Source organism: Procambarus clarkii, chromosome 67 (genome assembly GCF_040958095.1).
Source record: "Procambarus clarkii isolate CNS0578487 chromosome 67, FALCON_Pclarkii_2.0, whole genome shotgun sequence".
Classification (NCBI taxonomy): domain Eukaryota; kingdom Metazoa; phylum Arthropoda; class Malacostraca; order Decapoda; family Cambaridae; genus Procambarus; species Procambarus clarkii.
Genome location: NC_091216.1, coordinates 11,794,413 through 11,809,640, shown reverse-complemented (window position 1 = coordinate 11,809,640; position 15,228 = coordinate 11,794,413). Strand labels below are relative to the sequence as shown.

The 15,228-nt window shown below is 44.4% G+C and overlaps 1 protein-coding gene across 5 annotated transcripts in view; it reads right to left on the bottom strand.

The window, feature by feature from the left end:
* The window catches only part of LOC123767559 (uncharacterized), a 456,074-nt gene that overhangs the window by 329,960 nt on the left and 110,886 nt on the right, over positions 1 to 15,228 (bottom strand). For all 5 annotated transcript variants that reach the window (XM_045757296.2, XM_045757294.2, XM_045757300.2 and 2 more), the window contains one exon: positions 1,461 to 1,567. In XM_045757296.2, the coding sequence (XP_045613252.2) occupies positions 1,461 to 1,567 (107 nt within the window). The remainder of the gene's footprint in view (positions 1 to 1,460; positions 1,568 to 15,228) is intronic.

The following is a 15,228-nucleotide window of genomic DNA, read 5'->3' as shown; positions in this document are numbered from 1 at the left end:
ATAGTGTAGTCTGTTTTGAAAAATTATATAATAACCTATAATCGCATGTACTAGGACACTTCAACAGGGATTCAGTAGTATCTCCGTGTCTGGGTCTGTTTCATACAAATGGGAGATGTGGATTTTCAATTTATTTCGAATGCTCGATAAACGATCCTTGAATAAAGATTGACAAAGCTTAAATTACATTCTCTAGAATGGCGAAGAATTAGGTGGAGGTGTGCAAGAAGATGAATGTACTTAACAAAGGGGATATTAATAGACTATTAAAAGCATTAATATGAGACAGAGGACGAAACAAGGGTATAAGAACATAAGAACATAAGAACAAAGGTAACTGCAGAAGGCCTATTGGCCCATACGAGGCAGCTCCTATTCTATAACCACCCAATCCCACTCATATACTTGTCCAACCCGTGCTTGAAACAATCGAGGGACCCCACCTCCACAATGTTACGCGGCAATCGGTTCCACAAATCAACAACCCTGTTACTGAACCAGTATTTACCCAAGTCTTTCCTAAATCTAAACTTATCCAATTTATATCCATTGTTTCGTGTTCTGTCCTGTGTTGATACTTTTAATACCCTATTAATATCCCCCCGGTTATGTCCATTCATCCACTTGTAAACCTCTATCATGTCACCCCTAACTCTTCGCCTTTCCAGTGAATGCAACTTAAGCTTTGTTAATCTTTCTTCATATGAAAGATTTCTAATTTGGGGAATTAACTTAGTCATCCTACGCTGGACACGTTCAAGTGAATTTATATCCATTCTATAATATGGCGACCAAAACTGAACTGCATAATCTAAATGGGGCCTAACTAGAGCAAGATATAGCTTGAGAACCACACCAGGTGTCTTGTTACTAACGCTGCGATTAATAAATCCAAGTGTCCGATTTGCCTTATTACGAACATTTATGATTGGATAAGTTGGATAAGTTGGTATAACTTGGATAAGTTTAGATTTATGAAAAAGACCTGGGTAAATACTGGTTCGGTAATAGAGGTGAACGCTGACGCAAGTGAGATGCATGCTAGTTCATGCTCTTTGTTGCTCCCCTTGTTTCATACGAATTGGAGATAGAAAATTTCATACATTCCTATGTTCAATAAACGATCCATGACTGGTCACTATAAACATAAAGCTTTCAGATATGTAAGGGGGTCAAATAGGTTTTTCTGAATATTAATAGTGAAATTTTAGGGACTAGAAGGAGGTCAATGGCTCGCCGAGGTAACTAAAATGAGCCCGGACCATAGCCAAATGCGATGAAAAACACCCCTTACAAGTCGGGACCGTCGAAAATAGCAAAACGGTTCTGACTTGTCCAGGTTTCCCTTAACGTTGTTAGGGACGATACTCCTTGTTACGTGAGGGGTTGTGAGTCCCGAGGTACGTTAAGGGTTGTGAGGGCCATTAATCCGAAGTACGTGAGGTACAGGGTCCACTTACCTTCCCGTTCTCAGTCTTCATGAAGTGCGCGATGCTCGGGTGATTAGGGTCGAAGTCTGGGATGATGCAAGCCGGCGTGTGGAGCACGAAGTGGGGGGACTCTTCCACTGTAAGTCATGCAGGAAGGTTAATGGTATAGGACGTTAGTGTAGGTCATGGAGGGAGGTTAGTGGTGTAGGACGTTAGTTTAGTTCATGGAAGCAGGTTAGTGGTGTAGGACGTTAGTGTTGGTCATGGAGGGAGGTTAGTGGTGTAGGATGTTAGTGTTGGTCATGGAGGCAGGTTAGTGTTGTAGGGCGTTAGTTTAGTTCATGGAGGCAGGTTAGTGGTGTAGGGCGTTAGTTTAGTTCATGGAGGCAGGTTAGTGGTGTAGGACGTTAGTGTTGGTCATGGAGGCAGGTTAGTGGTGTAGGACGTTAGTTTTGTTCATGGAGGCAGGTTAGTGGTGTAGGACGTTAGTTTTGTTCATGGAGGCAGGTTAGTGGTGTAGGACGTTAGTGTAGGTCATGGAGGCAGGTTAGTGGTGTAGGGCATTAGTTTAGTTCATGGAGGCAGGTTAGTGGTGTAGGACGTTAGTGTTGGTCATGGAGGCAGGTTAGTGGTGTAGGACGTTAGTTTAGTTCATGGAGGCAGGTTAGTGGTGTAGGACGTTAGTTTAGTTCATGGAGGCAGGTTAGTGGTGTAGGACGTTAGTGTTGGTCATGGAGGCAGGTTAGTGGTGCAGGGCGTTAGTGTAGGTCATGGAGGGAGGTTAGTGGTGTCGGAAAATCCAACACCATTTAATATATCATGCAGACAGATAATTGCTGCTGTATTGTATAAACAAGTTACCCATAGAAAATGTAACTTGTAGTGGAACATTCTGTCTATAGAATACGGGATATCATTACCACATACTATTATAAATTTACCACCTATTATGGTGGGAATTATTCTTAAATACATTAGTCTTTGGACTTTACCATCATAAAAACATCTCATATAAATTAACTTAATAATCAATATTGAAGTAGAGTAAATGTGACCCTTCTATCACTTTCTGTCATCTGGACAATGTAAGCCAGGCGTCAGGAGTGAGGAAGGAGGGGCAGCCATTGTTTGTATTAGACCAGAGGCTCACGGGAGCAAATACGGCTCCTGTTAATTTTACTTGGACGTAGTGTTATGGAAACCAAAGGTGTACCATCTTCAACACGCTGTCAACAAATTCAAGTTAAGTGTTCTTCCAAAACCCATTTATCTTTCATTTATGGCCATTAATGTCAGTGGATATAGGGTGGCCCGGTTAGAGCACGAGATAGCCTCATACTAAAGGTAATTAAGCCAGGTCTTCATTGTTCCTTGTACAGTGTTTCTCTGATATACCTGTCATATACTAGGATTCTGGCTTCACAGCTAGCGCCCTTTTGACAGGTCAAGACGAGGAAGCATGCTTTGTGCATCAGTTACCAGGGTGATGGAAGCTACCTCAAAGAGGGAAAATGTGGTGTTAAATCCTGGTTATACCTGGTGGACTAAGGCCTGCTGTACAAATAAGATAAGGAACCTCTTCAATGTATGTAGTCTAATACTGTAGTTTGATTGGCTGCATATATATAAATTAAATTAATATAAACCCCCCCCCTAATGTGTAGAGGATCAATTTGTGAGATTATGAGATTATTGCAGAAATACAGTCCACTTAACATTATACAAATTACTATCGAAGTATATAAATTAACGTAAATATAAATTCTATATAAATTCATATAAATTAAATAAATATAAATCTCCCAGGTTGGTTCCCACATTATTTGGACCTTCAGAACCGGAATATTCAGTCCTTTGAACCCACATTTGGTCATCTTAGTACCGGATGAACCAGTTAACCAGTGGATTCATTAAATAACTAGTGCAGTGTGATTTAAACAAAGCCAGTCAAAGACGGCGGCGTTGCCTCGAACGAGTTCACGAGCCCCGCTCAGTTCAGATCAGCCTCATCAGCGGTTTCAGGGACACCCACAGATATTTGGTGGCGTGTTATTCCGTGAAATAACAGCGCTAATATTGAAGCCAGCCAAATTAGTGACTGTGTCGCGAGATTGTTCACGGGTTTCGTGGTGTTAAATTTCGCGAGAGATTATCCACGAATTTTGTGGAGTTTATTTCGCGAGGTCACTAATAATATTTAATACTTCTTGATAATATTAGAAGTTTTATAGAGGCAATTAAGAGGCTATTATCAATAATTGTGTATATTATTTCTCCAAAATAGAGAATTATTTAATATATATTGCACTAGTGTTCACAATATAATATTTACTAATTGCCAACCCACAACAGGGTAGGATATTAACATTGACTAGTTGAACTATTATTGTTCATCCTAGTCCCATTACCATAGTCTAGTTGTACTATATTGAACAACTTAACACCATTAATGAATGGTATAGACCCTATTTTGGGTGTAATTTTTATCAACTCGAGTTGAGTTGTGTATATAATAATTTACTTATGATCATTACACCTTTGAGTGATTAATTAGTGTCTATTCCATCCTAGGGTGATATAGAAGAGCTAACCTAAAGTTACTTCCAGTGACACTGGTTTATCACTCAAATCATTAGTGTGTATGATTGTGTATATATATAATGTGTATTAATTTTAAGTGCTAACCTCTAGTAGAGATAGGATTATTGCCTAGTGAGTGCAAAATTTAATCCTAGGCTACCATCAGTACTTGCTCACAATTTATGAGCCAGTGGTGCCCAATTAACAAGTCACCATGACTAATCCACAGAAAGCAAAGCGTGCTTTAATAGCAAGCAAACGTCAACTGACAAGAGATCTCAACCAATATGAACAGTTGTTATATGAGCCTGTAATTAATTATCGCCGGTTGAAAATACCACTATTACAGATTCAAACCCAATTGCATATATTGAAAGCAAATAGGAAATCTTACCAAAATCAGGTCCACGACGACGACGACATAGTAGTTGAAGATGTGGAACCATTCCTGTCTGACCTAGCACAATATGAAGAAGAAACTCAAGCCAGGTTGGAACATTTTCACAGGATAATTGAATCAGAACAAATAGCAAGTACATCAAATAAAGTAGATAATGTTATGGATGATCTGGATCTTTTTGAGAATAAATGTAAAGCCAGATTAGATCCTTTAATCAACAAGGATAAAGCTTCACGCACTACAGCTTCACCTAATATTATACCACCAGAATTTAAGCAGTTCTCAGACAATTTATCCACAGTCTCTGTGGATTCTGAAAACCCAATACCTGAGGCTACTAAGTTAACATGCCTCCAAACTAGAGGTGAAGCTGAACCAGTAGTAGAAAATGTAAATGAAAATAGCGACAGCACTAATTTCCCAGTCCAGCTTCCTAGGGATAATGCTGGCAATGAGAAAACTGTCATACATCTAGTACTACAATTGCTGGATTTACCTCAACCTGATCAGACTGCTGACTCATTACAATCCTTCAGCATGGAGTTTGAGTCACTACTAAGAACATTCAGTCTTAAGGTTGATATAACTACTAGTGAATGGATGACCAAAGTAGTCCTTCAACGAAAATTGTCCAGCGATATACTAGATGAATTATATGCGCATCAACATAACACCATCCTGACAGTACAGGACATCACTGAAGGTTTGCATTCCATCATAAACAAACGACGTGCAAATGAGAAAGTTAAAGCCTCTTGCAAGCCTTCAGAAATAGAAAATAATAGTCAATTAAAGGGTAAAATAACTACCCCAAATAAACATCAACCAATTACTCAAACATCAAGTTGCAGAAAATCTGACAATGCAGCAGCATCCTCCAAGCCTACTGTTACTAGTTCACCCAAACCGGTAACTTCCAAACGTGCAGTAGGCTGGAGGACATGTATGTTCTGCAAAAGGAAACATTCAACATACTGTTGTGCTAATTATCCAACCAGAGACACTCGTATTGAGCGACTCCAGGAATTAGGGAGATGTTCAAGGTGTCTCAAGTCACACAACATAGACTATTGTGATATCCAATTCAACACCTGTAACAGGTGTAGAAGAGGTAGGCACCATGCAGCACTGTGCAAATATACGAAATTAACGTATTCAAGACCCAAGGTGGAAGATAGCATTCCCACCACAGTACAGTACTGCAAGGTGCAACCGACAAAGAGTGTCCAATCGGCGAAGTCTAAAGGTAATACAACTTTGCCTACTGCCCAAATTACCATCCTGAATAAGAGGGCCAAGGTCCATACCTGTGGGTTGTTTGACCAAGGATCCCAGAGAACATGTCATTAAAAAGTTGGCAGATGAACTACAATTAAGGCCTGTAGCCCAGATGTCATTCAATATCTCAGGGTTTGTAACAGATGCAGGACCTCAAGTCTACCAGGTGGTACAACCATCAGTACGTTTAGGCAGGTACGTCTGTCGAGTACAAGTCATTGTGGTGGACAAAATACCAGTAGACCTACAAGTTCAAGGTCTTACAAGTTCATGACCTATGCCTTAGCATAGGTCATGTTCTTGCTGGAGAGGGTCCTCTGTACGATAACCTGGAGGACAAATATGCAAATGTAAGCATATTTTTTCCTGAGAAATAGAGGAATAAAATTGGCAGATAATATTAAGTCTGATCACCTCACCGACTTCGGTCTCCTTGTAGGGACAGACTATTGCCATCGATTCATCGGTAGCCCTACTAAATATCAGGGTATAACCATGTTAAACTCTGCAGGAGGTAAATTACTCTCAGGCCCAGTATCAAGCCTGAGGAGACCTATGGCTGCAGATAAACAATACCAGTAGAAATCTAAATTTGTCAGCTGATTATATTTCTCCAGTAGCGTTATACTAAGGAGATTACAGCCGACTATGCCAACAGAGGTTGATGTTAGTATCATCATTTAAAGTTGAAGATGAGTTCATGAGGCCTCAGTGGCAAATCAGTGAACAGTAGCCTAAACAGCTACAAGTCACCGCGACCAATGTCACTGAACCCACTGCAGTATCAGAACCATACTTTACTTTAATGATGAGCTATTCAGTCTTCTGAATCAATTAACTAAATTAAACCCCAATAAATCTGATGACTGATTTGATACATTTATTATTTAATCAAGATGTATTCCATGGGCCTCAGTGTTTATATATCAGTGACCAGTTAACTTCAAGTTATATCTAATGTCACTGATCTCACTGCAGTCCCTGAATCATACTTGACTGTAGTACTTAATCACATTCAGTCTTCTGGGTTAAATAATATGTAATTAGGCTTGAATATTAGCCTTTCAAGAGTTGACAGGGAAATGAATCGCATTAGACTTCTAACCCCTGCAACTCTAGTACGGGACATCCGTCCTGTACGAACCGACGCACAAATGTGTGATTACTAACTACTAACATCAAATTAATCTAATTATTCGTAGGAGGAGTATCGGTGTTCGTCTGTTCTAAATAGGACTTCGACCCGTGAGCAGCCCCCTGGGGAATTATGTCGGAAAATCCGACACCATTTAATATATCATACAGACAGATAATTGCTGCTGTATTGTATAAACAAGTTACCCATAGAAAATGTAACTTGTAGTGGAACATTCTGTCTATAGAATACGGGATATCATTACCACATACTATTATAAATTTACCACCTATTATGGTGGGAATTATTCTTAAATACATTAGTCTTTGGACTTTACTATCATAAAAACATCTCATATAAATTAACTTAATTATCAATATTGAAGTAGAGTAAATGTGACCCTTCTATCACTTTCTGTCATCTGGACAATGTAAACCAGGCGTCAGGAGTGAGGAAAGAGGGGCAGCCATTGTTTGTATTAGACCAGAGGCTCACGGGAGCAAATACGGCTCCTGTTAATTTTACTTGGACGTAGTGTTATGGAAACCAAAGGTGTACCATCTTCAACACGCTGTCAACAAATTCAAGTTAAGTGTTCTTCCGAAACCCATTTATCTTTCATTTATGGCCATTAATGTCAGTGGATATAGGGTGGGCCCGGTTAGAGCACGAGATAGCCTCATACTAAAGGTAATTAAGCCAGGTCTTCATTGTTCCTTGTACAGTGTTTCTCTGATATACCTGTCATATACTAGGATTCTGGCTTCACAGCTAGCGCCCTTTTGACAGGTCAAGACGAGGAAGCATGCTTTGTGCATCAGTTACCAGGGTGATGGAAGCTACCTCAAAGAGGGAAAATGTGGTGTCTACATCCTGGTTATACCTGGTGGACTAAGGCCTGCTGTACAAATAAGATAAGGAACCTCTTCAATGTATGTAGTCTAATACTGTAGTTTGATTGGCTGCATATATATAAATTAAATTAATATAAACCCCCCCCCTAATGTGTAGAGGATCGATTTGTGAGATTATTGCAGAAATACAGTCTACTTAACATTATACAAATTACTATCGAAGTATATAAATTAACGTAAATATAAATTCTATATAAATTCATTTAAATTAAATAAATATAAATCTCACAGGTCGGTTCCCACAAGTGGTGTAGGACGTTAGTGTTGGTCATGGAGGCAGGTTAGTGGTGTAGGACATTAGTGTTGGTCATGGAGGCAGGTTAGTGGTGTAGGACGTTAGTGTAGGTCATGGAGGCAGGTTAGTGGTGTAGGACATTAGTGTTGGTCATGGAGGCAGGTTAGTGGTGTAGGATGTTAGTGTTGGTCATGGAGGCAGGTTAGTGGTGTAGGACATTAGTGTTGGTCATGGAGGCAGGTTAGTGGTGTAGGACGTTAGTGTTGGTCATGGAGGCAGGTTAGTGGTGTAGGACATTAGTGTTGGTCATGGAGGCAGGTTAGTGGTGTAGGACGTTAGTGTTGGTCATGGAGGCAGGTTAGTGGTGTAGGATGTTAGTGTTGGTCATGGAGGCAGGTTACTGGTGTAGGACGTTAGTGTTGGTCATGGAGGCAGGTTAGTGGTGTAGGACGTTAGTGTTGGTCATGGAGGCAGGTTAGTGGTGTAGGACATTAGTGTTGGTCATGGAGGCAGGTTAGTGGTGTAGGACGTTAGTGTTGGTCATGGAGGCAGGTTAGTGGTGTAGGATGTTAGTGTTGGTCATGGAGGCAGGTTAGTGGTGTAGGACGTTAGTGTTGGTCATGGAGGCAGGTTAGTGGTGTAGGACGTTAGTGTAGGTCATGGAGGCAGGTTAGTGGTGTAGGACGTTAGTGTAGGTCATGGAGGCAGGTTAGTGGTGTAGGACGTTAGTGTTGGTCATGGAGGCAGGTTAGTGGTGTAGGACGTTAGTGTTGGTCATGGAGGCAGGTTAGTGGTGTAGGACGTTAGTGTTGGTCATGGAGGCAGGTTAGTGGTGTAGGACGTTAGTTTAGTTCATGGAGGCAGGTTAGTGGTGTAGGACGTTAGTGTAGGTCATGGAGGCAGGTTAGTGGTGTAAGACGTTAGTGTTGGTCATGGAGGCAGGTTAGTGGTGTAGGACGTTAGTGTTGGTCATGGAGGCAGGTTAGTGGTGTAGGACGTTAGTGTTGGTCATGGAGGCAGGTTAGTGGTGTAGGACGTTAGTGTTGGTCATGGAGGCAGGTTAGTGGTGTAGGACGTTAGTGTAGGTCATGGAGGCAGGTTAGTGGTGTAGGACGTTAGTGTTGGTCATGGAGGCAGCTTAGTGGTGTAGGACGTTAGTTTAGTTCATGGAGGAAGGTTAGTGGTGTAGGACGTTAGTGTTGGTCATGGAGGCAGGTTAGTGGTGTAGGACGTTAGTGTAGGTCATGGAGGCAGGTTAGTGGTGTAGGACGTTAGTGTTGGTCATGGAGGCAGGTTAGTGGTGTAGGACGTTAGTGTTGGTCATGGAGGCAGGTTAGTGGTGTAGGACGTTAGTGTTGGTCATGGAGGTAGGTTAGTGGTGTAGGACGTTAGTGTTGGTCATGGAGGCAGGTTAGTGGTGTAGGGCGTTAGTTTAGTTCATGGAGGCAGGTTAGTGGTGTAGGACGTTAGTTTAGTTCATGGAGGCAGGTTAGTGGTGTAGGACGTTAATGTTGGTCATGGAGGCAGGTTAGTGGTGTAGGGCGTTAGTTTAGTTCATGGAGGCAGGTTAGTGGTGTAGGACGTTAGTTTAGTTCATGGAGGCAGGTTAGTGGTGTAGGACGTTAGTGTTGGTCATGGAGGCAGGTTAGTGGTGTAGGGCGTTAGTGTAGGTCATGGAGGCAGGTTAGTGGTGTAGGACGTTAGTGTAGGTCATGGAGGCAGGTTAGTGGTGTAGGACGTTAGTGTAGGTCATGGAGGCAGGTTAGTGGTGTAGGACGTTAGTGTAGGTCATGGAGGCAGGTTATTGGTGTAGCGACTTTTTTAGTGCCCTAATATCTACCAGACAAGGGTTAAGTAAACACAAGTCTCTGATCCCCACATATATGTTCTATAACTGTGCAAACCCAAGGAGGGTGTGAGAGAGGGTATTGTCTCGTGGTTGTCTGCTTCTTGATCTCCCGCTGATCGGTTGTTTCTCCTCTGCCTTTTGCCCTGAACTCCACCTTGTTGTAAGGGGTATTGAGGTCACTACAGTACTCCCCACACTTCCTGTCAAGACGACGAGGTACCAGAGAGTCCAGGGATCAGGCTGGTCGGTGCTCTGTGCTGGTAGTGCGGCCCTCCATGTTGGCGTCACCATCGGTGTTGTCCATGGATTCATCGACAGGCGCTGGTAAGCTTGAATCTGGAGATGGTAACGGTAGATTAAAGAAATTAGTAGGTACATCTTCAGGAAGAGTGTCCGCTGCTGGTGGGGATTCAGTTTGTTGGTGTGGGTACCAGACCGCCTCCACAGCAGCAGCTTGTGCCGCCACTGCTGGCGTGGCATTGAAATGTGCTGCTTTCACCCGATCGATCGAAATAACCACTTCAGCATCCCGACGGTCGATGGTAATCGTATTCGGAATCCTCGACAGCACCCGAAAAAGTCCCTCCTATGGCTGCTGAAGCGGCTGATGCACCGTGTCTACTCCCAGAAACACAAGGCTAGCAGAGAGAACGTCGTGGTAGTATGTAGGTAGGGCGTGTAAATGGGTTGGGTAAATGGTGATCTGATCACCAGGAAGGTGGAGATCGGAACCATACACAAGGTCAGCCGCTGAGAACCCACTGTTCTCTTAAGTTACCGAACGGATGCCAAGGAGTACCAAAGGAAGGTTGTCGATCCATGAAGTCGGGTCTGGTTGTGTCCTTAGAGCTGCCTTCAGTTGGCGGTGAAACCGTTCAACCATCTTGTTAGCCTGAGGATGGTAGGTGTAGTTTGGTGGTGTGTGGTACCAAGGAATCGCATGAGTTCCCTCCACAAGTGTGATTCAAATTGTCGACCCTGGTCCGTGACAATCGTTGCAGCGGCTCCAAAACTGGAGACCCATCCATTTCGGGTCTCTTTCGGGAAGGAAAACCCGAACTACCGACTCACCTGTCATTTCCACCAAAGGAACTGCCTCAGGCCATCTGGAGAAGCGGTCAACACACATGAGCAGGTACAAGAATTCCCCGGATCGAGGAAATGGACCGACGATATCCACATGCACTACTTCAAATCTGGCCGATGGTAACGGAAAGTTCTGAAAAAGGCGTCTGTGTGTGTCGAAGTATCATTGATTGCTGACACTGGAGGCAGTTGCGCGCCCAACTTCGAACATCCGTGTTAATTCCTGGTCATACCATCTGTTTGGTCAGGAGGCATAGTGTAGCTCGGATGTGTAGCTCCATAGTGTAGCTCCAGACTCCTCCTAGTTAATTAATATTCTAATTAGTCCATCCATCATGCTATGTGCCTGGCATTACACACTTGTTTAAGTGAGAGTCTTGCCCTGTCTTTGATGCCCCACATCCAGAGTTTATTTTTAGCATCTACAAATAGGCGTTATTTTCCACGCCAAATGCCAGTCTAGAATTCCTTCCTTCACAGTGACCAATACTAACTTCCTCACCACAAATGGGCCTTTGATGCTACCTAGCATGGAGTTCTTACCTGAAGATACGCAAACTAAATATTTATGGGATAAAACATTGTTTCAGACGCTCTTAAAAACTGGGTTAAACAAGCCCAAATGCAAACTTATGGGGACGATTATGACAATCTTCCTCAAAGATCATACTAGACATAGGTCTTTGGATTGATGCTGTTAACTCTAACATACTGTTTTGCGGGGGAAGCCTGCACGGAGCACACAAATGTTGACGTGAAACACTTAGTTCTCCCCCCCCCAGAAACATTGGGTGAAGAGACTGCTTGTGTTGCATATACACAAACACTGTACACATCATGGTGGGGTTCGTGATACTCTCCCCGCATTAAGACAGTATTACTGGCTTCCACAACGTTGTCAGGCTGTAACATCTACATTTAAATAACATATTGTCTGCAGGAGATATGATGCCCAGATGTGTCCTTGTCCAGGACCTCCACTACTCCCGTGGGAACAAGCAGTACACCTTCGTTCCTTCAAGACCACTTGTGTGGACTTCACAGGTGCCATCACTGTAACTGCCACCAAAATTAAAATCCTAATTAAGGCATACATCTGCCTATTCAGATATGCAAACATTCGAGGAATTCACCTGGAAGTAAATCCCGATATGAGTGATGAATATATTATTCAGGACTTCCACAGAATTGTTGCACACAGATCCTGCCCTAAGTTGAAGATTTTGGACAATGGGTCCAACTTGGTGGTTGGAGAAGCATGCCTGAGGGAGATCTGGGATCATCCAGCAGTTCACGTTGTTCCCAAACTGAGAACTGCTACTGGAAGGTTATACTTCCCGGAGCACCGTGGCACAGTGGGTTCTATGAGAGGATGGCGGGGGCAGTGAAACACAGTCTACACTACACTGCCAGAAAATAGACCTCCAAGAACTTCAAAGAGTACTCACTGATATAGAATCCTGCAATCCACCTCACTAGGAGTCAATTGGACAACTGAAGTGATTTATGTTAAGTCTTTTAATTAAAAATTTGAGTGAGAAGATTAATCAATATTTTACTATCCCATTGAATTAATAATATAAGCTCGATTTCTAAATCATTTATAATTTAGAGCCCTACCCATAAATAAGTGTTAACCATGGTTGTGACTAGAATCAGTGAGGAAGGAAAGAGGGTCTAGATGCCACTGCTCTTTGTCACTCTTCTAGAGCAGACACAGAAGGAGCTTAAATTGTGGACGTTTACGTTGTAACTATAGAAGGTTACTGCTGTTCTTCACGTCCAGGACCGAAACAGGTCATCTTAGACTCGCGCTAAAACGTTTAGTTCGTCCATCTCTGTTTACTGTATATTAAGTACCCATTTAATATGTCACAGGAGGAAGGAAGAGGTTGGTTATAATGCCGGTATAATGCAGGAGAACCATTAACCAGCGGGAGTGTGTCAACGCCGTGAGTCGACTAATTGTTTCGTGAATTAAATTTGAGTAATCTCAAAAAGACAATTTAAAAATAGTAATAAAATTGCCTGTAAGTGCAGTCCGAGACGGATTTTTGGTCCCAGAGACGGTCACCAGAATGTGTGGCCATATTGGAAGTGAAGACGGTCGCCAGCCCAGTGTAGCCATATTGGAAGTGGAGACGGTCGCCAGCCTTGTGTAGCCATATTGGAAGTGGAGACGGTCGCCAGCCTAATGTAGCCATATTGGAAGTGGAGGCGGTCGCCAGCCTTGTGTAGCCATATTGGAAGTGGAGACGGTCGCCAGCCCAGTGTAGCCATATTGGAAGTGGAGGCGGTCGCCAGCCTTGTGTAGCCATATTGGAAGTGGAGACGGTCGCCAGCCCAGTGTAGCCATATTGGAAGTGGAGACGGTCGCCAGCCTTGTGTAGCCATATTGGAAGTGGAGGCGGTCGCCAGCCCAGTGTAGCCATATTGGAAGTGGAGACGGTCGCCAGCCCAGTGTAGCCATATTGGAAGTGGAGGCGGTCGCCAGCCTTGTGTAGCCATATTGGAAGTGGAGGCGGTCGCCAGCCCAGTGTAGCCATATTGGAAGTGGAGGCGGTCGCCAGCCTAGTGCAGCCATATTGGAAGTGGAGGCGGTCACCAGCCCAGTGTAGCCATATTGGAAGTGGAGGCGGTCACCAGCCCAGTGTAGCCATATTGGAAGTGGAGGCGGTCGCCAGCCTTGTGTAGCCATATTGGAAGTGGAGACGGTCGCCAGCCTTGTGTAGCCATATTGGAAGTGGAGGCGGTCGCCAGCCTTGTGTAGCCATATTGGAAGTGGAGACGGTCGCCAGCCTTGTGTAGCCATATTGGAAGTGGAGGCGGTCGCCAGCCTTGTGTAGCCATATTGGAAGTGGAGACGGTCGCCAGCCTTGTGTAGCCATATTGGAAGTGGAGGCGGTCGCCAGCCTTGTGTAGCCATATTGGAAGTGGAGACGGTCGCCAGCCTAATGTAGCCATATTGGAAGTGGAGACGGTCGCCAGCCCAGTGTAGCCATATTGGAAGTGGAGACGGTCGCCAGCCTTGTGTAGCCATATTGGAAGTGGAGGCGGTCGCCAGCCTTGTGTAGCCATATTGGAAATGGACACGGTCGCCAGCCCAGTATAGCCATATTGGAAGTGGAGGCGGTCGCCATCCTTGTGTAGCCATATTGGAAGTGGAGACGGTCACCAGCCTTGTGTAGCCATATTGGAAGTGGAGACGGTCACCAGCCTTGTGTAGCTATATTGGAAGTGGAGGCGGTCGCCAGCCTTGTGTAGCCATATTGGAAGTGGAGACGGTCGCCAACCCAGTGTAGCCATATTGGAAGTGGAGGCGGTCGCCAGCCTTGTGTAGCCATATTGGAAGTAGAGGCGGTCGCCAGCCTTGTGTAGCCATATTGGAAGTGGAGGCGGTCACCAGCCCAGTGTTGCCATATTGGAAGTGGAGGCGGTCACCAGCCCAGTGTAGCCATATTGGAAGTGGAGGCGGTCACCAGCCCAGTGTAGCCATATTGGAAGTGGAGGCGGTCACCAGCCCAGTGTGGCCATATTGGAAGTGGAGACGGTCGCTAGCCTAATGTAGCCATATTGGAAGTGGAGGCGGTCGCCAGCCCAGTGTAGCCATATTGGAAGTGGAGGCGGTCGCCAGCCCAGTGTAGCCATATTGGAAGTGGAGACGGTCGCCAGCCTTGTGTAGCCATATTGGAAGTGGAGACGGTCGCCAGCCCAGTGTAGCCATATTGGAAGTGGAGGCGGTCGCCAGCCCAGTGTAGCCATATTGGAAGTGGAGACGGTCGCCAGCCTTGTGTAGCCATATTGGAAGTGGAGACGGTCGCCAGCCCAGTGTAGCCATATTGGAAGTGGAGGCGGTCGCCAGCCCAGTGTAGCCATATTGGAAGTGGAGGCGGTCGCCAGCCCAGTGTAGCCATATTGGAAGTGGAGACGGTCGCCAGCCTTGTGTAGCCATATTGGAAGTGGAGACGGTCGCCAGCCCAGTGTAGCCATATTGGAAGTGGAGACGGTCACCAGCCCAGTGTAGCCATATTGGAAGTGGAAGTTTTCTTTCAGGGATATTCCTGCGCGGGCCTGTTGCCAGCCTAACGAATTTATGATAAGGTAACGTAATTTAATAGTTTTAACCACATAACGTCACATGTGGAGCCCGAGCATGCCACATGTACAACCAGAGCATGCCACATGTACAACCAGAGCATGCCACATGTACAACCAGAGCATGCCACATGTAGAACTAGAGCATGCCACATGTAGAACTAAAGCATGCCACATGTACAACCAGAGCATGCCAAATGTACAACTAGAGCATGCCACATGTACA